The 23,279-nt window shown below is 39.9% G+C and overlaps 1 protein-coding gene across 1 annotated transcript; it reads left to right on the top strand.

The window, feature by feature from the left end:
* The first annotated feature begins 1,966 nt into the window (after positions 1–1,966).
* Positions 1,967–23,038, top strand: wnt9a (wingless-type MMTV integration site family, member 9A). Its single transcript, XM_053330224.1, is given in 4 exon segments — positions 1,967–2,172; positions 15,095–15,354; positions 15,572–15,834; positions 19,174–23,038. Coding segments are annotated over 4 exon segments (1,218 nt in total). The 3' UTR covers positions 19,663–23,038.
* Positions 23,039–23,279: the final 241 nt, after the last annotated feature.

Genomic DNA, 23,279 nt, shown 5'->3' with positions numbered 1-23,279 from the left:
CTGGATCTTTACCAAGTTCAGATACCTCTCTCTATTTTCGTGCCAGAAATCAAGGTGTGTGTGGACACAAAAGATGTTAGGTGGTAGCTGAGCCACTGAAAGGTGTTTACACAGGAGTTAAGTAGGGTTGTCCCTGACTAAAGACATTCTCAGCTGCCAAACAGTCGGTGGATATTATTTACAAGTCAAGAGGCCAATTTAGTCAACAAATCTGTGTTGCTGCTTCTTAGATGTTATGGCAGACACACTGGTGAATAAATCTGTAAATGTTGTCATGAAAATAGTTGTCCTTTAGCCATTTTTAAAGTATTTTTCTTTACATATTACATTACAGAATATTAACCTTTGCCCCCTTTTATGAAACAAGTTTGCTTTATTATATGGAAGTAAGTGAGTCGGTACTGTTTGCATGTTAGAGAAAGTCTTCTGTGAAAATATCTAAACCTTTCGTTAATCTCCATATCTTAAGGAATCAAATGCGTAGGAAGAGTAAATATTTTTCATGAGCAGGCCTGCCAAATGGTTCAGATTACTTGCCAGAGTGATTGATAGTTTGCCAATTGATTTACAGTTCTCAATATGAAATTTCGCAGTGATTAAAAGGTTTCGTCTTCTGCTCTTGTGCAATTGCCTGCAGTTATATTTGCTGACAAACTTTTGCTTTCTTCATTGTGGACTGGATATGAACTCACAACTCACCTCAGCAAATGTGGTTTGGGAGAGCTGATCACTATGTCTCGAAAAGGCAAGACCAGACTGATATTTAACTTCAACAGGCAATCCTTAACCAAAATCTTCTAAACGTGGTGTCTTTCTGCAGTAATATGATGTCTTTTTGAATGATGAAATCAACACAGACTTGACAATGTTGGGGCACAGAGGTGAACTAGTTTAAAAATGCACAGGCTGGAAGCAAGGTCTGAGCCAGTTTGGACTGTATACATTGCTGAACAAAATATTCAGACCCTTTACTTAAATAAAATATGTATTATACAACAATGTAAAAGTGTAGAAGTGTATACAAGTATTCATTATGCAGAAAGAATGATCCATGAGGGTATCAGTATATACTTTGTTATTGGATTGTTACTGTTACTATTACGGTGTGAGTGTTGTACTGCTGTAGCTGGTCAAGGTAGAGTGAATTTTAGCTTTATACTATGGAATAAATGTAGTATAACACATTTTGTAAACGTATATATTTTCTATATAAAATCTTAATCTTCACAGAAACTAGTAGCTATAACTGTCAATTGATGAAGAAGAGTTAAATGTGTTTGCCACTTAAATGTTTTGTAAAAGAATAGTCACTTAAATTGAAGTATGTCTTGGATTGAAAGTCCATTCTTGATCCTGGAAATATCACCATTAAACTGAATAGTAGTAGCAGTTCTGGAGTTTTTGATCGGACCACATGATCTTCCCCAGCAGGTTAAGTTGCCCTTTTTATCCGACTGTTTTGTCAAGTAAGTCAAAACTGTACTTTGTGAAAATGTAAGTGAAAAAGCTTAAAATGAGAACAAAAATTGTGGCAGTTTGGACTACATTTCCATACAATCCAGTATATAAACTAGTATTGCTGCATTATGCTGCTCCTGTTGGATTGAACCAATTTAGGATTTGCCATTCTGGAAATAAAATGAGGCAAGACAGACTGAAGGTAAACAAATATTCTATCATTCAGCGCAGGCCAGCTCAGACTGACCTCAGCCTGCACAAACACTGACGGTATGGTGCTTAAAACGCCCACAGAGGAGAAACTGAAAAGCCAATCATAAATTAAGACAACTGAGAAGATTTATCTGCATGAAACTTGAGAGTGAATTGTGAATCAGTGCAGCTCTCAGACAGTTTGTATTGCCATATAACTCTCTCTCTCTCTCTCTCTCTCTCTCTCTCTCTCTCCCTCTCTCTCTCTCTCTCTCTCTCTCTCTCTCACTCACTCACTCACTCTCTCTCACTGCTGATGGGAGGAGCGCAGCGCAACTCCTCTCTGTATAAGAAGTGTTGAACGTTCAACAAGGGATTTTACACAGCTACTCAGGAGAAACGAAATGATCTGCCCTGGAGCCGCAGCAAAATGCTGGATGGACACCTACTCCTGGGATGGTTATCGTTCACAGTTATAGTGTATCTTCTCAACTTGCCTGGACCGACCGCAGCATATTTCGGGTAAGCACTGATAGACATAATGTGCATGATGCTGCTCTCATTGATTTGATTGGTTCTTGAAAAAGCAGGTAGCCTAAACTTTTTTCTCTTTAAACAAACAGAAAATGGACTTTAAGATAAGCTCAATCAATAACTTTTCAACAAAAACAACACCAAAAAAGCATGTAGAATGAAATGACTTGTTTTGGTTGCATCCATATCTGCGGATCAGTAGGGTGTCACTTGGCGGCGGTTTGCGCAGCGCTCAGCGGCCTCACAGCTGGTGGCTGCAGCAGGTTGTCTGCACATGATTTGACCTCTCCGAAGCTGCTGACAAATGCAGATTTTATGACAGGTACTGTCAGGGCGGGTCCAGCAGGCAACAAAATCCTTATAAACACAGTACCTATATAGGTAGACATACGCAGCTTCGGAGCAATGTTGGCCGAGGAGAGTTCCCCCCATTCTTTCCTTGACAATTGAGCCAGCGCCCACTGTAAAGTAACCCCCTGGCACGTTTGAATGGCAGGTAGCGGTCGAGTGATTATTTTGCTGAAACACTTGTAAAATCATATCCTTAGTCGACTCTGAAAACAGCCGCGGAGCGAAAGGTGAGTGTGTGTATATGCCTCAGACTCAACAGCTGGTAACAATAAAGCAATCTGACTGACTGAACTGAACTGGTGGCCGAAACGTCTGCTCAGCTTGCACAGAAAATTCCCCCATCCAGCATAAACATCACACAACTCTGGCAGGGGTTTTCTGCTGCCTCCATCAGGTTTAAAAAACACTTGGAACACGTGTTGGGAAATTAATCTTGAAAATTTAGCGTTTCATGAATCATGTCATACACACAATAATGTTTAATTTTAAAAAAAGAGCACAAGGGTGTATATTTCAAAGTGAGTCTTTCCCAGGGAACGCCTTGGATTTTTAGGTGTAGCCCACTATGACCTCCACTTCAGAGTGGCTACTAATGCACCGAACTCCAGCTTGTGTGCTCACATGTGCTTCCTCACAGTTTTGCTCTTAGTCATAGAAGAATCTGAAAGAGCATTTAAGTTAAAGTCATTCAAATGTGGTCACCATGTAAGGTGGGAGCGCAGCCTTGTTTTACCTGGAACTCAAGAGTTTTGATTAAAAAATCCCCAAAGAGTGACACCTAATCTTTAGCAATTTGACAAGGCAATATCTTTAAAATAATCATGGTTGCCATCTCATACGAAACACAACCAATATCTTGTTTTTTTCCCTATATTATCCACAAATATCTCTGCTGGATGTTGTTAGTGCTCCCCTTGGCTGTTACCAGTGCAGAACCGCACAGTGACAAATGGCTGTAGACTGCAGAGTGATGACACTTGAAGTCTTTCCAGCAGAGTCAAATTTATGGTAGGTATGGGTGTTGTGCAGGATCCAGAAGTGTTAGGTGATCTGGGAACTGTTGTGAGCATAGGAAGTGTCCCCTAAGGGGCCGTTAGACTGGTGTGTTAGACCTGTTGAATTGGGTTTTACCTTCTCCTCAATGTAAAGGTCATCATAAACAAGATATATTGGTGTAAAGATCTTATGAAAAGTTAAAAAGCAACAAAGAAACAGCAATTTCCTAAGTACTTGAAAATGTTCTAGATATCAAACATCTGAATAAACCGGCTAGTTGTAGTGTACACCCAGCTTTTCATGTCTCTGGGTAGATGTTATTCTCTTGGGTGTTACACCAAAGTGTTGGCACTCGTTTCTGGAAACTGGGTGATGCAAACATGCTGTATGGCACCTGTAATAGCTCTGTATGATGGAAATATCTCAGCCCTTCTCAGTAAAAAACGTCATCATCTGTAACACTCATGCACATATCAAGTACTCTCTCTGTCTCTGACTCCTGTCTTTAGTGTCAGCGCAGCTCTAAAGTTGCATTAGAAGGACAAATGTAACCCTGGTCCCTGTTTATGTCTCCCTCCCTGTTACAGAGTCGCCCTTGGCAGGCAGTATGTATTAAGGCTGACATGCCAAATTGGCACTCACATCAGTCTTAATGGTCCTAATGGTAATGCATATTTACTTATTCAGTTAGCACTTGTTTTCAATTCCCTCTGTCAGCCTGTTCTCTATCTGTGGCCTGTGTAGTGCAAAGAGACATGTGGTATTACAATATTCCAGATTTATTATTCCGTGGCCCGGTGAGAAAGGAATATGAATGAGTGTCAGTAAATGATTTAGCCCTGCAGCTGAGGAACATGAAACATACTGAAAGAGTCTGCACAGGTGACACAGATACAAAATGTGACTGCCCTATGGCCAACTTCCCAGAAACTCGACACCGGTGACACTCCAGCTCAGTCCTGCTTGGCTTTGACTGTGAGACATACAACGCAAACCTGTTCAAATAAATATTCCATGAGCACGAGGCATCCTAGGGCTCCTGGGTACTGATTTACTCAAAATAGAGGGTCAATGTTGCATACCCAATTTCCAGAGTGCGGTGGAGCGTAAGTGTAACATAAACACAATCTCTCCTGCCCATAGTCTGCGCAGCCGAGGGTGGGGTGGGATTCCTGGCGTAGTCAAGCACCCGCTTAAATTGTCATCCTTTGCCACAAGAATGTGAGCACTCATTTTCTTTCCCTCAGCCTGTTGTGGCAGGTGCTGGTTCTGCTAAATCCGTTATCATTAGAGTCTCAATCAGTGATGTTCGTGGAGTTTTCATTACTTGTCTTAATAGGTTGCAGCACCTCGATGAGATATTGTGTAAACTGTCAAAGAAGGAAGTGATTTGTTTGCTCAGTTGACCCCGTCCAGGCTCAGAGTGCTGTCTGAGAGACTCCATCGGTTTAAATTTGAGTTTTGGTAAAAGGCATGTCATTCTGTGGTCTTGTAAACTGTGCTGAATGTGAGGCCTAACACTGAGTCAAGAGTTTGTTTTTATTTAGTTCATGTGCGACATATACAGGAAGGCTGCCCACAGTCATGCAACTGGGATTTACCAATCACTGAGGCACCACAGTATCTGGAAGACGCAAATATAGTGGTTGCTATTACTTGCTATTTGATTACTGTGATATCCTTAAACACTCTATCATCAGTTTGTTCCTGATGCCCTTTCAGATGGTATTATTGTTTTCAGCGCTCCATTAAGTGAGGCAGCATGCCAAAAACAACACGCTAACAAATGGGATGTGTGTAAATTTACTGAGGAGGAGTGATTTTTCAGTGTGCAGCTGTAAAAGGTTTTTATCACTCTGCTGAATTAGTTGCTGGTGTGTATCAAACAGCAAATTTAAAAGAGCCTCATTTCTTTAGCACAGCACAGAAATGTTACAAGTTGTTATTTAAGAGGCTCCATGTAAACATTTCCTTTTGTTCCCTTCTTTTTCTCCACTCCTGTCCTCTGGTTTGCCTGCCTCATGTGCGTGCTGGTATCCCTACAGTGGTTTGTGGGGAGCTGCTGGGTGATTACCACTCATTAGGAGCAGCAGAGTTAGTGTGGGCTCAGGCTGGCGTTGCCCGGCAGACAGTGGTGGCGGGCGTCTCATTACCAGGCCTTAAGGACTGATTAGCCCTGACGTGCTGTAGGGCGGGGAGCACCGTTGATAGAGGGATTTCCCAACTTCATAGGATATCCTGTGGCTACAGCCACACCTCGAAGGGTATCACTTTACCGTGAGCCAAGAAGATAGGATTCTCTCAGCATTGACGGTGTGACCGTGTAGCGTGGTGAGATCACGGAGACCTGGAGGCTTAGATAACAGACCGCATGGCCTCTGAAAAGAGAGAGCTTTGTTTTCTTTAAATTTCTGTTTGATACATCCGGATTTGAGTTAAGCCGTGCTTTGCTTTGAGCACTATGCTCCATGACATCCCTCTGTAAAGGCCTGCTATGCCTGAGGATGCCACAGGGTGGTGCAGCGTCTTCTGAGAGTGCAGGATGATCCTCAATCAGCACTTTGTAACCTTTTTGTGTAACAGTAGGAGAGTGGGAAATGAAATGTGAAAACAGAAAATGTAAAGACTGCCAACCCTGTGTAAAAATAATTTGGGAAAGGAAAATAGTTCTACATATGCTTAGTTGTGGTCAACATGCATGACATGTACAACGTGTCTTTGAACTTTAGCTTACAGAGTGAAAATTCACTTTTCATGTCTTCTCTAAACTGAGTGATGCACAGCATTACTGTTCATTTTACAGGCTGAATCATCAGAAACGGTAAAGGTTGGTACACACCTTTGTTATGAAGGTTTCAGGGATGTCTGTGGTGGGTTGTTAAGGGGCTCATACTGTATAATAACATGGTTGTACTGAATGTTTTTGAAGATTACATGGTGTGGTAGGGCTTTTAAAATGTGTTTGGCGTGCTCACATCCGCAAGACTTACAGTTCTAGTGTCATCAGCGTGCCGAAGAGACCGCAGTGAAGACATATTTGATTTTAAAAAGACGGCAGCTCCGGCTTAGTCCCACTAGTCAGCTGAGCACTTCATTGGTGGATGGTCAGAAGATATGGGAAGGAAACTCCCATTGAAGGAAACTCTTGTTGGTCAAACTCACATGATGATCTTTGCAGATGGGGTTGGAGACATGGGCAATTTGCAAAACAGGAAAACTAATATAGACTCAAGATACTTTTAGTGGTCAGGCATTGATGAGATGATGCTAGTTAGTGTGACCGCTATGTCCTGTGTTTTCCATCCTTGACCACAGGCGAATTTCTCTGCCTAGTTTGTGGGGATAGAAAAGATGACGCTTCGCATGTGCCAAGATTAGCAGATTGACAAACCCTCAGTAAAGGTTTTGGGCTTTAAGAGGATATCTGTGCCTTTCTCTTGACATAATATGAGAATTAAAAAAACGTTCTGCAGTGCGCAACATAAAATAGTTTTTAATCTCATACACTTGTTCGTAAAGATTTATGATTTTACAGAGGACTGAAAAACATTTGACCGTACCTTCTCAAAACTACAGGGTTAGACTATTACTGCACTTTATCTGTGCGATCATCTTGCATACACACAATAATATGACCTGACATGCACTTCACTTGAATGTGTGTGTTTCCCAAATGGGTGTTATTGTATAGAATAAAGTTTAAAGGCATATGTATCTATAAAGTCTGAGCGTTAGTTTGACAATGGACACAATCAACTTGAATGAGCCAGGACACAGCAAGCTCTCTCTGCTGCAGTGAACACTCTGCTGAATGCAGGCAGTAAATGAAAAATACCAGGAAAATATCAAAAATACCCACACACTCAACAACAACAACACTTTCCTCCTGTAACTTGTAATTAATGTGACAATAAATGATTGAGATTTAATATTTTACAGCAAATAACAAACAATAATTTGCATTTAATGTTTTGCATTTGGGTTCTGTAGGCCTTTTAGCAATTAGGAACAGGAGGAAAAGTCTAATCTTTCAGTAGTAAGAGTAAATAACCGTTAATAAACTTAGCCACTTGTAGTTACTGAGGCATGAGTGATTCAAAACAGCTACTGTTTTGTTTTGGATTTTGTGGTTTGACTTTGCATGCTCGGTTTATTCACAGAGGTGCTTTTGCCCAGTGTAACATAAATGAACAAAGCCGCCAGTTTCTGCACACATTTAAAATATCTGCTTAGTAGAGTAGGGTAGAGTAGAGCACTGAGTTTATAGTCAAATTGTTTTCCTCTCTTACCAAATAAACGTGGTCTGAGTCTTGTGTCAGCATGTTGGAATCGGTGAGAGCCGAGTACAGTATGTGTGCCTGAACGTGTTTGGTGCGTCGGTGCGCTGGTACAGGGCTGCTTTGTGCCATGGCGTAGGCTAGAACAGGGGAGTCATGCGGACACTGCTGCGCGCCCAATCTGTGCCAGTCACACAGTGACTATAACTGAGCTGCTGACCTTAGAAGCCTTGAGTTCTCACATAGCAGTTAAACCTCTTACCATGCCCCACACTCCCATTCCCAAACCCAGGTCCTGTAGTCCTACTGCTCAGCTACCAGCGCTTGCTTGCACTGCTGTAGATTAAAAAATTAGGCTGAGCAGTGACTTTTTCTACTTTTTTCATGAATTGAAAAAGAAAAATAGCTTTGCTAGTGGAACCATTTGTGTGAGAGTACAATGACAGGCACTTTAAGTTGCTCTGACTTAAAAGGAAGTATATCTAATGCGCCGTGTCATTCACATTTGAAATATCAAGAGAGTACATGTACAGGAACTTGCCCAGATCAGTCAATTAGTGGGAGTGGTCCATCATGTCCTATGTGGGTTGTAAATGACCAGAAGGGACAGCAGATGACATAACATTGGGTCATATCCTGTTAAGTCATACAAGATAGCAGACTTTCCCCTTTCAAATTGTGAATAGCAGTTCTTGTAGATGTTGCATTACATTCCCACTACGTAGAAAGGCTCATTACTCAACTAATAATGACTTACTAAGTCCCAAGCCAGTACCACTTTGTTTTCAAAGTCGGTTTTGTCATGTTACTGTACTGTGTCAGTCACAGCTTGTTAGGAGTAGTCACAACACCCAGTGCTTTCAACCACTGACTAATCTTATCTTAGCCTCATACATAATCGTTTACTCTTTCCCCTATTTCTGGTTTTAATGACTTGGGGGAAGGAGCAGTGTCTCTATGGTGGTTGGGAAGAAAATGTTGATTTTTAAGTGCAATTCAGCGCAGAATTTCTTCTGTTATAAACTTCTTTGAGGCGCACAATAGCCCAGAGACTCCCTGAACCAGAGAGTCATTCGACACTGAATCATGGTTTCTTCAATTATTCAAAGTTTAAGCTGTGGAGCACGTTGTCAGCCATAGTTAGAGTGGGCCAGAGGGAAAACACCACACACACTCACATTCCTACTACCTCTGGCATGGCTTGGGCTGTGATACACCAGATGGGACTTGGGCAGGGTGGTCTGAAGTTCATCCAACATTTCTGAGAAAAACACTCACTTTTTTCCCCCAAAAGGAGCATTTAAACGCTGTGGAGGCAGGAGGAAAAAGTGAAAGAGAGAAACGGAGATCAGCACTGGCAAGTTTAATTTCCTACAAAAACTCTAATGTTTAATTTAATGAATAATACAAACATGTTTTAATATACACAGATTAGTCTCAGGTGAGTGTAGTAGTTTGCATTCAAGGCTGCGGAACTTTTCCAGGACACATATTCATGTCTGTCATTGTCTTGTGTAGGTTACGTTTGTAGACAGCAGTGGTTTTGTCTAGAGGGGTCTTTGTTTGGAGCCAACAGCTGGGCGGAATGATTGGCATTCATTTAGAGTAATTGACCAGTGGGAATAGGAGAAGTTGGGAGAAAAAAAAAAAGAAGGAGTAAGAGTAGGGGGGGTTGCTTGTGATCTAGGAGACACCAGACCACACAATCTGCAAGTTCAGGCTGATGGAGAAACTGTGGCTTTTGTGCTTTTTTCTGCCTGGGCGCGTTCAGCCACGACGGACTCTTATAGGTGTTGACTTAAGGTAGTAAGTGCCCATATGCATGTGCACATGCAAGCACACATGTATACGGTAACTACATACACAAACGTAGCCAGCACCTGTTAGTCCTGTGGGGGATGGAGATGATAAACAGACCCTGTGACTGAAAATTGTCCGAACAGTGTTTTCATCCTTATCTCCAAATTTGAAAAATAACAATATGCCAGAAATATTTTCTTTGATTTCTGTTAACTTGTAGAAGGAGTTCAACATTTTTACACTGACACTGCTCAACAACAAAGAGAGATTTTCCTTTGGAGACAGTAAGTATCAGTCCTCTCAGTGGGAACGGTCTTATTGTCTGTAATATCAGTTGTTTGAAGAATGTGTATGTCACCAGTAGTTCAAGTGAAATCTCAGTGATGAGTGAAACAAACATCTGCATACAGCAGCAACTAAAGCCTGACAAATATTTTTGAGACTAATAATGCAATATTTCAGAGTTTTAAAAAATCTCTATATTGAATTATATATTGCCAGCATTAATTTTTTGATGTAAATATATAAACAACATTTTTGATCTCTTAAATTAGTTTTTAAGAAACTGTGACCGAGATACTGTATGTACTTACAGGGAGATTTTCTCATTGTTCTCTGTAAAACAAATAATGGTTACTACACTGTTTCTAAATGAGCTTAATTTTTTTGGCATTTGTTACATAATTTTCTTGTTACTCATCAACAGCCATACACACTATGTCTGCAAAGCTAAAGCTGATGACTGACTGAACCAATGAGCCAATTAATGAAATCTCAAATGTTAAACATTAATGAGATAGTGACTACTTTAAGTCTGACCAACAGTCTAAAACTCAAATATTAAATTCACAATGATATAACACAGAATAAAGCTGCAAATAACCACATTTGAGAAGCTGAGAATGTTTGTCTTTTTTGCTTGATAATTGACTTGTGAGTCATCAATTAATCTGCAAATCATTTGTAAAGTTTTCTGCTTTAACCTCCCAAGATTAATCTATACCACATGGACGAGCTGTTCTGTTTATATATGGCTGTATGGGTGTATGAATAACACCAGCAGTTGCAACAAAGCACTGTGTGTTTGTAGCTTATACATGGAGCAAGCATTTACATATAGGCCAAAAACGGTAATGTATGAGTGATCGTATGTTTTCCACATTATTACTCTTCTTTAACTATTTACATACCAACTTCCATGTCACTTCCATGACTATAATGTAAAGCCAGAGAGGGAGTGATGATGGCAAAGTTTAGTGCTAGTCAATGATTTCCTCAAGGGATTGATTCTGAGGCTCCACGGTGTGAAGTGAGCCGTTTTCACGCAAACACGCCGCATTGGAAAATGTATATAAAGTAAATGTCACAGGCAATAGGAGGTGCTGACATGCAGAGAGAAAGGACTAAACAAACTCCAGAGTTTAGTAAGTGAGAGACGGTGGAGGAGGCGCAGCGTGAGAGGAGGTCAGTGATGTCTGCTAGGAGTCTGTAGAGGCAAGTGTGTGAATGGAAAAAGCAAAGCTGAGCAAACACCACTAAGAATCCCACCTCGTGTAGGATAATAATGAGTTTTATATGTTGGTGTTATATTCCATGTGTAATTGGTGTTGCTGTGCCAACACCTCAAACAAAAACACCTACAGAAAATGGTCCATGATGAGAAAACACAGAGCTTCATGCTCTTGCGTTCTAAATTAATAGGGGGTAGATAACGTGTTAGTGCCTGCACTTTACCTTTCATGATGAAGAGACTTCATTATACTGTATTATAGAGTATATTATAGAGTTTGACTGAGTTGTCAGAGATTACATTTTTCCTCATAAAAGTAGTCATCGTTATGGGAAAACACAATAATGGTTTCTGTTTGACCAAAGATTTCAAGTTCAGATTTGTAATGATTTTTGTGAGTCAACCACTCTACCTTTTTCCAAATCTCTTTTCCTCTAAGTGAGTTGACTGAGTTCGTTCTTCAGCAAACAGCAGAGTAATTTTTTTTATATTGCTGATCACCATATTGGAATGTGTGACCCATTTTTTTTCTGTGACAGCGGGGGTCACATTTTTCGGATCCAATGAAAATATTATCTTTAATTTCATGCAAACTTGAATTTAAAAGTAATGATTGACATCAAACTCTGCTTTTAGCGTTGTAAAAATATTTTTTAAAAGTGCATCTGCTGATAAACAGGAGGTCCTTTAAATACAAATACAGAGGAAATGTCAGCGTACATCTGTGATACAATTTGACTGTTTTCTGGTCTGCCACAGAGCGGAAACATGCACAAGCGCTAACCCTGGCCAGTAGTTTCTTCTCTGGAGACGTAAAGTGTTTCTCCGCTCTCAAATCTCTCTCCTCCGCACTTTGCCCCCAGGCTGTCTTTGGAACTAGCTAGAAATATGCCTTTGTGTACAAAAAAAAAAGAAAAAGAAAGAAACTAAGGAGACAGTAGCGCTGAGAGCAGTGTCATGTCATCTTTGGCCTCCCTCCAAGCTTTGCTCAGACCATCTTTTTGTCTCAGACAGGCAGACGTCACACAGACAGTTGAGGGCTGTCATTCTAATGGTCTCTTTGGCAGGCATGCAGGCTTTCGGAAGATTTGACGCTGAATGGTGTTACTATGCATGTCTTAGTGAGGAATGTGCACGTCATGTTGGTGGTATTGAGTAAATTAAGACCACCAGTTAAGACTTGGATCTTTTTGTTAAGCAATACGAAGTACAAATTAGAATCAGTATGTACTTATTTTTTTAAATTACACACGTATCCAGAAATATTGCTGCTTCTTGGTGCATGTGTGGATTTTAATATCTTGAATTGTCGTGATTTTTCTTCCTTATTGATGTTGCAAATGGAATTAAGCAGGTATTCCACGGGGCGCCATCATTCAATCCTCAACTACCCTGCCATGAAATGTTGTGGAACGGTTGTCAGTCATTTGTAACATACTGGTTCAATTGGATTTGTTTGTTTTGGCTCTTTAAACATGTTTCCTTGGCATTGTTAGCAGAGTGTTTTTTAACAAAGCTTGAAACAATTACGAGGAAAATGCCAGTTATTCACAGAGACATTGTGCTCGCGCATTGTGTATGCCTCCTTCTGTACGCCTCAGACCATACATTTTTCTCTCTTAAGTGTGTTGGGAGAGCAATCTTTGTCAAGACACAGCTTGCCAGGTTTCCATTTGAAAATTCATAGCTGTCAGACAAGTTAAGGGAAGGCAAACACACTTTGTAAAAAGGAAACCATTTGACCCAATCTGAAAGCAAATCCTGACGCTCCCTGTTTGATTTGACTGCTCAGATCCTCAACCAAGCTGTGAATGCATTATAAGACAATATCATATAGCATATGTGAACTATTAAGTCCACTGGTATGAAACTGAAGACTTGAGGGGAATCATTTCAGTCAGTTATTGGACTTAATAAAACAAATCTCTTGTTAAACAACCCTTGTGACCTTCTGGTAGACGCATATGAGTGGTGACAGAAGCTTCTCAGAAAAACAGTAATGAAGTCAAAAATGTAAGTAATGTAGATCACCGGTCAACACTTTTGATACATTAACTTCACCTTGTGAGACAGCTGGATTTAAGATCAGGCTTTAAGTTATGCGCTTGTGTCTGAACCACCAGGGGTTCGGACCAATCCGTGCTGCGAATCCAGCTACCTCCCAAGGTAAGACAGATGGTGGTAGACCGATGGTTCATCCAATCACCAGCCAAGTATTTTTTGAAAGTGCCTGCCCTTTTCCAAACAGTCTCCAAGGATGACTTGGCAATTCAGGTTAACATTAACTAAACCAGCATAGACATCCAGCAGGTGCTCTGAAGAATAATTTCTTTTACACTGCTTGGCTGAATTAAAGTCTGTGGCAGGGTTCCCGTTTGCTGTGGTTACTCTTCCTAGTCGTAGTTGTACGTTTCTCTAATTTATTTTGAATGTTGACTTTATACACTCAAGAAGAAGGCATGGACTACAATTAAATAATGCTGTGATCTCATAATATAAGCTTATTTTGCCTAAATTGATGATAACAAGCAAATTGGTTGTGAAAACTGAAATAAGAAATACAATTAATTGTAATTTAAATTTCAGTTTAATTTCACATTGCGATTTTCAGATTACCATATCAAAATAACCATAATGATTAGCACCTCCTTAGCTCCATTAACTGTCATGTACTGTATAGGACATTCATTGTAAAGCTACATGTTGTATGTGTGTGTGTGTGTGTGGGGGGGGTGGGGGGGGATCTTTTTTTATTTTTTATACAAGCATTCAAAATTGGACTGCAACCTGCAATTGATGGAAAATGTTGCATCAATGGTTGATCAATGCAGCACTAAATGAAGTGTCAATTCACGCACACAAGTGTCCCAAAGCCGTGTGCGAATGCACGTTGGCCTGAAGACTTGTGCTTTTGTGAGTTCTGTAAATCCATTTATTCTACAGTTTCACTTTAAGGGTGTAAAGGAGGCCAGAAATTACACATAATGAACAACTACGGTGCCAATCCTGTCAGTTGCTGTGACCAAAATGGTCACAGGCTGACAGTCATGTCCCCTGTGTGTGTTTATGAAAGTAATGCTCTGCTTTCCCCATCACAACCTCAGAACGCTGGTCTTCGGTTTTGCCAGCTATGTGGCAGTCCCCGCTTGTGTGTTTTATATACGCTTCCCTTAAATAAACTGACGAAAGGAGTGCAAGTCTACCACATGTTCTCCATACCATGTTTAGAACTAAGACTTCTGCTTGTTATATTTCAAATTGATTGCAGCTTTAAGATCCTGAATAGTGGACTTCTCTATGGGGAGTCTATAATGAGAGTGTAAATCCTGCTGTGTGATCATGTTGAAATCTATACAATGCTGCTGTGAGTGACATTCCCCCCCCTCAGGGTATGATATAAATATTAAACCAAGTATCTGTTGGCTACTGTTTCACATGCATTTGGTATGGCTGTCACGTTCACTGCATACCATCGTTTTGAATATGTGTTCATACCAGCTGAACACTTTATTATTAATAATACACTATGTATTATCTCAAACTGCAGTATTAAATACTGCAGGCTGAACTGCTGGTGCTGTGATTTGATTGGAGTGATAGAGATCCGAACAGGGACAAAACAGCTTCAGGAACATGATGAAAAGAAAGAACTCTTCCACCTCTGCAGAGAATTTGCTCTATACACAGACACGCCTGTGCTGGAGGTTGATCTCAATCTCCAGCTAATGTTGAATTCCCCTGAACATTAACCACCGAACAGCTGAATTCATTTGAACATTAACCAAACTTTTGAGCATTATATGCCCCAGCTGTTCTTCCTGTGCTGTTTATGTAGTATATCTTTGCAACTTTTATTGTTTATCCAGGAAGGTCAGCATCCTGAGCTTTATTGGAACCTTTATCAAGATGTATCCATTCCCTCCTTGTGCACTGTTTCAACTGAGCGTGTCTTTGTGTTTGCAATCTTTCACTCTAGGTTGACAGGTAATGAACCGTTGTCTATCCTGCCACTGAACTCTCTACCAGAGGAGAACATGGGCAGGGCCCACTACAAGCTGTGCGACCGGCTCAAACTGGAAAAGAAGCAGCGAAGGATGTGTAGACGAGACCCGGGTGTAGCAGAGACCCTGAGAGAGGCCATCACCATGAGCGCCATAGAATGCCAGTATCAATTCCGCTTTGAGAGGTGGAACTGCACCTTAGAGGGGCGCCACCGAGCCAACATACTAAAGAGAGGTATGGGAAAATATGTTGTTACAGATCTTTCTTTTTATACTGAACTCAAAGGAAGTGGTAGGCCATATCTGTTTTTCAATATTGCACACTGATGATGGTATAAAATCAGTGTATTTTACTCAACTGTGCTTAAAACAAGAACTGAAAGAAACAAACAAAATTTGAACTTTGAAATTGAGCTGCATTTAATCTCTCACACTCCCCTGTACTCCTGCAGGATTTAAAGAGACAGCCTTCTTGTATGCCATCTCCTCGGCGGGCCTAACCCATGCGATGGCCAAAGCGTGCAGCGCAGGACGGATGGAGCGTTGCACGTGTGACGAGGCCCCGGACCTGGAGAACCGCAAGGCATGGCAGTGGGGAGGCTGCGGAGACAATCTCAAATACGCCAACAAATTTGTCAAGGACTTCCTGGGCAAACGCTCCAACAAGGACCTCCGTGCACGTGTGGACATGCACAACACAAATGTGGGCATGAAGGTAAGCACATAGGATCAGAAGATGATGGTTTATTAAAGGGTTAGGGTCAAAGTCAACATAGTTCTGAGGGGCACAACTCAAACTGTGACTTACAGCTACTCTAATCAATATTTTTATAATATGACTGGCTCAAATGACTATGTGTAATGTGAAAGGGTCGCTCGTAATCACAGACCCACAAAGGATTATCACCTGACTCTGCAGTTCCCCTCAGCTCTCTGGAGTGTTTTAGCACGTTAGCATTTGTTCGGTTTTACAGCTCGCAGCTTTATTGTTTTGGTTCACTCTCACCGCAGCAGGCAGCTGTTTTCAGTGAAAAGACTCTGTATGCTACTTACTTGGCATGGTGTAAATAAGCAAATGTTTGCTAATAATTCTGCCATGATAAATTTACAAAGTGATAATATGATAATGTGTTGTGTTAACAGCTTTTTTGCTGTTCCCAAGTGGCCAAAAAATGAACTTTTGCAGGTTTATGTAATCTCGGTCTGGAAACTGCAAACTTTTTCCTCACTGTGTTACAAAGTAGGGTTGTAGAGTTGAAACAATGTGGGTACTAATTACCAGTGAGGGTCAAAGAAAAACACTATCAGGCTGCAATATGGGAAGTGTAGAATCCAGTGTTTTTGGAGCTTCAGCCAAGTTAACCCAAGCAGTATTAGGGACTCATACCCCTTTTACTACTGGCATTAAAAGGCAATCTGCATCTGGATATGTTATCTGGGTAAGGAAAAACACATGTTAACCCAAGGTGTAAATGCATTAATTGTGATCGGAATGATGCGATCAGATACGCACTGTGATCTCAGTCAGGTGTAAATGTAATTCATATTGCGTGACCATGTTCTTGAAATTTTAGCCCAATAAGCTGAAAGGTCACCTATGTCTGGCTCTTCCTGCCAGTTTAAGGAAGCATGGCAAAAACTACAAAGAGTAGCAGAGAGTAAATAGTAGAGTAATAGTCATAATAAAAGTCTTCCCTCACAAAAAGTGGAAGAAATTAATGATTAATGTACAAATGGAGCCTCTGCTGGATCGATTTTGATCAGTCTTGTTTTAATGTGACTCAGGTGATTGCCACAATTTCATGGAATGGTTCCCTTTTAAGGTCCTGTTTTATTTTCCATTCATTCCTTGTCTGTGACTGTGATAGCAACAGTATTTTATTAGCTGATAAGATATCTAAGACATTAAAATATGACTTAATTTAAGTTGCGTTAGCCAATGATTCATAACATTTTAGGGAGTTTCATTCAAAGGAAAGAAAACATTTAATCATACAATCATCTTATAGCAGTATATTCATTATTGATGTTATTATATCTGCCACTTTGCTTTTTATTAAAGTAATAATTTAAATAATTTAATACTGAGTTAGAGTTATAAACCATAAATGAGGCCAACCAGGAAACACTCATAAAAAGACTGGTTCAAATATGGTCAGAGTTCATTTGGAGTCACAGACAGTATTTAAACAGTAATGTTGGCTAATTGCTCACATGAATCAGTTAAATGGTGGGAAAATGGTGATAAGACAATACAGTCTGAGCCCTGTTTAATTATGTAGATAAACAACAGTATGAAGTGCCAGTTCATTGTGCACCTTATCAGGGATATACTTTTATACCATATCTTGGTATTGCTTTTGCAATGCTGGAGTTTAAACATTACAGTGCTGGTATATGACTGCTGTCCAAGACAAAACACACTGTCCAAATATATATAGTTAAAATGACTTCAGAGGAATTTAATTTGACCGCAACAGAATGACATTGATAGAGTTCAACAGAGAGTATCCCTGGAGAGTAAAATTACTGAAAAAATACTGTAGAGGTTCAAGCATCTCCATGAAAGCTGGAAAAAGAAAAACCCAAACTGATTAAAGTAATTGCTACTGTAAATTTGAAAGTGCTCATTAGTCAATATTTGGTTTTCACTCTCAGATTAGATAGGCAATGACTCTCATTTGTGCTTTGGCACAATTCAGCAATTGTTTGTGGTGAGCAAATATGGGCTTTTCGTCTTGGAAGCATTTTTAATAGTAAAATAAAAAAGAGGGAATGGTCTTAATCTGTCAAGCCAAAGCAAACTAAAAGTCTGGAATCTGTTACTTTTATTCGGGTTTTCTCATATTGTAGCCATTTTCATTTTGGTTTCAAAATGAATTATAGCAGAGGCACACTTCCCAAATGTTAGCAGACACAAAACTCTCCCGAAAGACCAATGCAGGCTCTTCCTTTTCAGCTTGGCTCTCCAAAATCCAATCTCTCATGAGATTTTATTTGTGATAAAAGATTTACAACATTGTTTTTTCTCTCTCTTTTTTTTTTGATTTGCACATGTAGTGAGGTGTACCGCATTCGGGATAAATTCCCACACAGAGGACGAAACTGGAATGTGCTTGCCTCTGCATCCCCCCCGACATTTAAAAGCTGACCTATCAAATTTTCTTGACCTGCTGGTGTGATGAATATGCACTTCCTGCTCCCCGATCTCTTTCGCAGTCTGAGAAAAGTACTGTAGATGTTATCCAATCCCCTCCTAAGACAATGTGTTATTGTCATCGATTTCCACGCCCACACTGCTTTTCAACATTGTGGTTGATTCTCCAGTGAACTTTGGCTGTCCACTAAGAGGTCAAGTACCTTTACAATAATGAGTAGTGGTCTTTTTAGCTGACAACCTCTTTATTTCATTTGCAATTATGTATGAGTTTAAAAAAGGGATGACTTTCTTTACTATTCTTTCTCTTGCCAACTATTTGCATGACTTAACGTATCTGTTATGACATATTTACAAAGATTAGGTTGATCAACTCAGGGTTTAGAAAACAAATTTACAGTAAAAGGACGAGAATAGTGCCCAGTATCCTAAGTATCTTCTTTTTCACATGGCTCTCTGAATGGATCTATTATATAGTGCTAACCTCCCCTCACTTTTCATAATAACAGTTATTGAGTTTAATCAAAATGTCATCCGTGGTTATCATAAACAAAATCAATCCGCCTACCAACTATTATTCACTTGTTTATGTGAAGCCTTAGACAAAATGTTATATTGTTCCCCTTGGAATTATTTTGATGATAGTTCATGAGCAATAAGTGAAGACGTGGATTTTTCCCTTCTATTATGATATCAAACAGAGCAGCGAGTGTAATAATTTTCCATTGTGTCTTCATATTCCTCCCAAACTGCTGTGCTCCACCCTAATCGGCTAACTGTGAGCATATTTGGGTAATTTGGCTCTTTGAAGTGCTGCAAAGGCACATTAAATCACGTTTCATTATGTTCCTTTAATGTTTCTTGGCAGTTAACAGCATTTCTCCATCTCTGAACCAGGTAATTAAGGCCGGTGTGGAGACCACTTGCAAATGCCACGGCGTCTCCGGCTCCTGCACCGTTCAGACCTGCTGGAGGCAGCTCCTACCCTTCCAGGAGATCAGCAAACAGCTGAAGCAGCGCTACGAGACCTCCGTCAAGGTCGGAAGCTCCACCAACGAGGCCACGGGGGAGGGAGAAATCTCCACTGGCCGAAGCCAGCCACAGCCTCAGTCTCTGCCTGGCCTAAACGACCAGATCCCCCGCACTATGGACTTGCTCCACATTGAGGACTCACCCAGTTTCTGTAGACCCAGCAAGTACTCATTGGGCACCGCAGCCCGAAAGTGCTACAAGGACAAGAACTGTGATGCTATCTGCTGCGGGCGAGGCCATAACACTCAAAGCAGGGAGGTGACCAGGGCTTGCCAGTGCCAGGTGCGCTGGTGCTGCTACGTCGACTGCAAGCAGTGTACGCAGAGGGAGGAGGTCTATACCTGCAAAGGGTAACCCAGTCACCTGTTGGCCCCTATTTGGCCTACTGACCAGAGGAGCAAGTGAAAGATGAGAGAGGAGTCGTCAGTTTGTTCTCCAAAAAGGTTTTGCTTCTGCTGTCAGAACAGTGTTCTACAAACAAAGGGGAGCGAGCCATTGGAGAAGCAATAAGCACTTTGAGGGATTTCTGTGGGTTGGGGTTCAGAGGTCCTGAGGGTTTGCAGAATTAAAAACCTTCTCAGACAACTGGGTCAACATCTCAAGCTTTTTTTCACAGCGCTGCCTTAAAGAGAGAAGCTTCTACTTTCCTTTTAAAAATGTCCAATTGCATCTTTTCACAAGAAAACAGAGATTAAAAGTGGATCCAATACAAGGACAGTAACACCTACAGACTGGTTTTAGGGCCTTGCCCAAAGAAGGATGGTGTGTGTGTTTGTGTTTGTATTTGTCACTCTTTTTGTGTGTGTTTGTACGTGAGCATTTAGTCGATAGTGAGAGATGGGGGGGTTTGAATGACGACTTCTATGGCAATGAAAACCATATTCAGAGACTGCTAAAAAAAAAGACAGGGTGTAAGAATTACTTTACACGCACATATTTACACTCACACACATTGTGTGTTTTCATATGTATGTAAATAAATTCAGTTATATTGTAATGATATTATACAAGCCACTTATCTTACTATGTTAAAACAAACCACTAACCACACAAATGTTTTGTTGTTTGTGTGCTCTTGCTCATTTTTCTTCATAATTTTTGACAAGGCCCTTTGGAAAGCAGCACACTTGTGTCCGTCGTCTTGCTGTGGATAATTTATAGATCCTTTGGGACTACTCCTTCACAGGGAGAAAAATATCTCAATTCTTCTTTTAAAACTTTTTTTTGTAATAATATAATATGAAGCTGTTAGGCAATGCATTAACAGAAAATATCTAAACCAGTCAGTTTAGGCTATTCTCGGCCTTGAGCGAACCAGTGTTCAGGGAATAACTTAAACCACTATTACTATTTGGATAAAGTAGAGAGAAATAGCTCAAATGCTAAATATATCCAAGTTGGAGATGACAGTGGCCTTGTTATTATAGCCAACTTTAGTGCAACAGGTGATCACTTGACCAGCAAACGGTCCACGTGTGACTCAGATCAAAAATTGTAGAGCTCTGTGGAGCTTAAATCTACTTATTAGGATTTTGTTTAACTTTGAATACTTTGAAGTTGTAAAGAAAACTGTGGAGAACTGGAGGAATGTAGCCCCCTACCATTTCACATCCTTCTTTCCTCTTCAGCTGCCACGATTTGATTGAGCCATATTCAACATGTAGACATGCAGAATGTGCAGTAGGAGCTGCGTCTGTCAGTCCAAACAGTGTGGGGTAAAAGAGACGGAAATCTAACTTGACATGTCTGCAGAATTTCTCGAGTGAAGATGAATGCGCAAGCTTCATAGCTAATATATGTTTTATAAGACTAATATTTTGTGTCATGTTTAGCAAATCTGCTGTCTTCATTAAGAAGTCAGTGACATTTTTGTAATGCATTAGTTGATTTTTCACATTTTATACTTGTTGCCTGGCACACAGTGATACAGTTAACAAAAAACAGCATACTGAACTCTGCCATGCAACTACAGTGACAATTAAAGACCACAAAGATGACTTAACACAAACAATGCAGACAAGAATTCATTGTATTCTCAGCACTTAGCTTCTAGGAACATTTTGTTATAAACCATAAGATATAGGACCTTATATGCCTTGTTTTAGATGGGTGTGAATTAACTACTGAGTGAGGGACCCAGCTTTGTATTATAGCACCATTCACGCACTGAAGCCCCAAAGCCCTATAAAGTATTTAAAGATCTGTATTTATCGATACAGTGCAGTGCAGACGCTTAAAAAAAATGTAAATAGCAAAGGTTTCTTCTCCTGTGGTATATAGACAAAAGTGAGGCACATGTTTAACTCTCACAAGCAACAGAAATTGGTAGCAATAAGAAATGTTAGACATTTGTGGTGGTGCACCATGAATACAGCAAACAGCTGCTGTAACAGGACGGTTACAGATTGTAATCAGAGATACTGCACCATGCCAAACATCCTTAAAAAATGGCTTTTACCTATAACAGAGAGTTTAGTCTTTAAAGATGATTATCGCAATATTTGAAATTAAACCAGCTTCAGCAAAACCATGCTTCAGGAAGAGAGCCTTGCATGGGTTATTTGTCCTGGGTAGATGAATTCCAAGCATTTTGATATGAGGAGGCATGCCAAATAAAGACTGGTCAAAACATATACATAGAACTTTGCACGCTACATGGAAACCATAATAGCTATGCTGAGACTCGAAGCATAAATGCCTGCTTCCCACAGCTTTTGGTGTGTGCGCTCTCAACACACTCCTCGGCCCAAAAACACTGAGGTTCTCTACTATTGAATGGACTCAAAACAGGCATGACAGGAATACCAAATGCTCACCGAGTGCATTTTTGTTTGTTTATAGATTGTATATAGGCCTAAAAGTCCTCCCGTGAAAGAGGAGCATGATGCAGCAGTCAGTCGGTTTTTAGATGTTGTTGTCACACTCGTCCATATTCTCAAATCCAAAACTCTGCACTGTTTAGTTGTCAGTGGATCATGTACAAAATTCTATTTTGTAGAAAAAAATAAAAGATAAATTATTTTTAAATATATTATGAGCATGTGTTTAGTGTAAATAACGTCAAAGTCTAAATTGATTTTATATCCTGTGTTTTTTACTCTGTTTTTTTCTTTTTGGGTGTTTGTTTCTTTTGGGGTGGAGGCTTCAAGAAGCAGTGTATACTTTAAATATATTTCATTTCATATCTCAACATTTGCTGTTATCTAAGCACTAAGAAATCCTAACAAATTTAGAATCGACTCACTTTGAACTGGCTTTTATTCTTGTGCACGATCACCAGACATTTCTGAAAGTATTCAAGCTAAATTACAGTCATCATCAATATTTTCATAGCATCTGATCTGTTTGTATAATCCTCTATTTTGTGAAAAGGCTCTTGGCTTTGTAATGTTGGTTATCACCATATGATACGGTATAAAGTGCTAATGTTGATGATTGTGTCACTTTTACATGTGCATGTACTTTTTGTTAGGATTTGTGCTGTGCTTGTAAAACAAAGATAAAAAACACACCAACCATGTATTGCCCTTTGTGATGACACTACACCAACAAAGCTTTTTCCATGTTCACTTATTCATGTCTTATGGGAACCCTAAATTATTTTCCTCTACCTCATGTGTATAGCTTGTAGGTATAAACAGATCACAAATGACTGGTAAGAATGTATTTAAGTTATTTAACATCTTTGTATAACAAAGGCGAAAAAAATCTGAAATAATAAATGAATTTTTAAATTATTTATGTGTGATTTTATTCTTCAGTGACATTTGGTTAGTTTAAGATCACTGTCAATGAGATATGATAACACTGAAATCATAATGTTTTAGTTATGATTTTGGCACATTGATGTGTGGTGCTGAAATTATTATGTGAATAATCCACAAAAAACAATCAACATGATTATTTTTAAAGAAGAAATGCAAAAAAAAAGAAGAAGCTGTGAGCACTTATTTTAAAGTTTTACATCTAAA

This window comes from Scomber japonicus, chromosome 12 (genome assembly GCF_027409825.1).
Source record: "Scomber japonicus isolate fScoJap1 chromosome 12, fScoJap1.pri, whole genome shotgun sequence".
Classification (NCBI taxonomy): Eukaryota; Metazoa; Chordata; class Actinopteri; order Scombriformes; family Scombridae; genus Scomber; species Scomber japonicus.
The sequence above is the reverse complement of the archived record's forward strand: the minus strand, read 5'-3'. Positions and strand labels throughout refer to the sequence as shown.